Consider the following 2,121-nt stretch of genomic DNA (forward strand, 5'->3'; position numbering starts at 1 on the left):
GGCCCATATTTTTAGGATTAGACAATCTTTATGGGCTCGAATGCTTTAATAACAACTAGATAAGCTTATCCATTTTCAGTCCAGCCCAAATTGAACCATTTAAGGCTTTAAGTCCATCTATTTCAAGCACTTTAACTGCCAATCAAAGGAAACAAAATGATACCTTTGGTTGAGTTAGACAAGACACGGCGGATTGTTCTGAATGTTAGAACCTGGTAAGATTAAGGATAAACAGGAAACTGGGTTTGCCTTTTTGGTTATTTTGGGGCAAAGATGTAAACAAAAAGTGTTCTTTTATTGTTGATATGCAGAATTGGTGGCTAATTCAAAAATCTTTGTGATATTGGTAACCCCAAATTCTCAACGGGGTAGGGGGCATGGGAGATGACATGCCATTTGTTATTTTACATTTCCTGGCAAATGCAAGGGATCATCTTAGCTATAAAGCTTATAATTTAATTATTATCAGAGAAATGCTATAAACGTTGAGAGTGGAATGAAGATTCCCTACTAAAAAAAAAAAAAAAAAGGGAGAAAGACCACAAAACATAAACATTTTCATTCTCAAAATCCACAGCAATGATTCGTCTGAAGTCAAACTCATTCTCTAATTATAACCCTTTAGTACTCTCGTATGTATGTATCAGACGACGAGCCATGAATTGGTTACACATCATCCATCCTTCTCTCCCTATAAATAACAAATAAAATGTCACAACCCCATTTCAGTCTTTGAAATTTGCAGGCTCAAAAAGTGAAGCAGAGATCAGCGGCGTGAATGAGGTATGTGAGCACCAGTGCCACCAGCATCAGCACGAATGCAATCCCTTGGTCAATAGACGTCCCTGTTTCACCCCCACAGTCAAACAATAAGTGCCCAGTTGATATCACAAATCTAAAAGAGAAGCAAAGAGAGGGAAAGAACAAACCGTCGCTCGTTGGGGCAGGGGCGGGAGCAGAGGACTGTGCCTGAACAGCAGCCGGCAAGGCAACCAAAGTAAAAACAAGAGCCGCAAATACTGCCACGAAAGAAACCTTGGAAACTGCCATTTTTTTCTTTTTTAATTTTGCCAAAAAAGAAAATGCTCTATCTCAGTCTGCGATGGCTCTTTTAGAAAACACCCCTGCAATGGCTTAGGAGAGCCTCGCGTGATGATGTGAGGACGAAAGGCGAGAAAGGGTCGAAGATGATTTTATATGGAAGAAAAGGGGGAGAGGAGACGAGTGCTACACATGGGTCCCCTATGAACAGCGAAAACTAAAATTATGAATCCATATAAATATTGCTTCTTTATCTTAAAACTTAATTAAATAACCAAATACAAATGAATTGATTCTTCTCGTTCTCGAAATTTGGTCGTCAGATCATGATTTCTCATAAGCTTGACTACCCAAACGAAACAGCAACGGGCAAGGAAAAAGATTTCTTTATTACAATGTTAGTCCCTAAATTATACCTTAATTTCTAGATTAGTATTTAAAGTTTGCGGTGAAAAAATATAACCTAACCGCTTATGTTGTGCATTCGAATTGGGGGATAGAGTGAGTGACCTCCACAGCCACGCATGTGATACATTAGGGTTCCTTGTTTTCCCGCCCCACACTCTTCAGCTTGTACCGTTGCTTTTGTTTGATTTCTTTCGTGACAGACTGTGACATGAGTTGGCGCCAACTGCTGAGCTTCAGCTCTGATTCGCGCCCATGTGCTCCTCTCTTTTCAGTTGCCTTCTGTTTTCCTTATACTTTTGTTATGATGTCTTTTTAAATAAATAAAAATTATTCTCAACCCATGTGCCCCCCCCCCAAAACCTCTGGATTTCAATTATTTAAATCACAGTTGCAAGTTGCGACTAAGGTTGAAATTAAAATAAAATATTTGGAAATATGATAAATTAAAAGAGAAAATTAGGAGAGATGGAAAGACAATTAAATTTTAAAATTGGAAAAAATGAAATATTTAAAAAATATGTTATTTTGAATTAATATATATATCACTCGTATTTTCTTTTCTCTCATTTTTTCCATTTGAAAAGATTAGTTTTTTGCTTTAGGAAGGAAAATTGTCATACCTAGGCCTGTCCATGGGTGGCCCGGCCTGAAGGCTTGCCTAAAAAATATGAG

The 2,121-nt window shown here is 37.9% G+C and overlaps 1 protein-coding gene across 1 annotated transcript; it reads right to left on the reverse strand.

Moving 5' to 3' along the window:
- Positions 1-537: 537 nt before the first annotated feature.
- On the reverse strand, positions 538-1,800 carry LOC107947105 (arabinogalactan protein 41). Its single transcript, XM_016881661.2, has 2 exons — positions 930-1,800; positions 538-845 (listed from the first exon to the last, which is right to left on the reverse strand). The coding sequence occupies exons 1-2, from the start codon at positions 1,048-1,050 to the stop codon at positions 748-750; spliced, it is 219 nt and encodes a 72-aa protein (XP_016737150.1). The 5' UTR covers positions 1,051-1,800; the 3' UTR covers positions 538-747.
- Positions 1,801-2,121: the final 321 nt, after the last annotated feature.

The sequence above is a fragment of the Gossypium hirsutum genome, chromosome D12, assembly GCF_007990345.1.
Source record: "Gossypium hirsutum isolate 1008001.06 chromosome D12, Gossypium_hirsutum_v2.1, whole genome shotgun sequence".
NCBI classification, from domain to species: Eukaryota; Viridiplantae; Streptophyta; class Magnoliopsida; order Malvales; family Malvaceae; genus Gossypium; species Gossypium hirsutum.

What these genes read in the sequence shown, in the direction of transcription:
- LOC107947105 (XM_016881661.2), bottom strand. Translation starts at nt 1,050, where the DNA reads ATGGCAGTTTCCAAGGTTTCTTTCGTGGCAGTATTTGCGGCTCTTGTT. An exon ending in CCCTGCCCCAACGAGCGACG is followed by an intron (nt 846 to 929) that starts GTTTGTTCTTTC and finishes GGGGTGAAACAG; the next exon opens with GGACGTCTATTGACCAAGGG.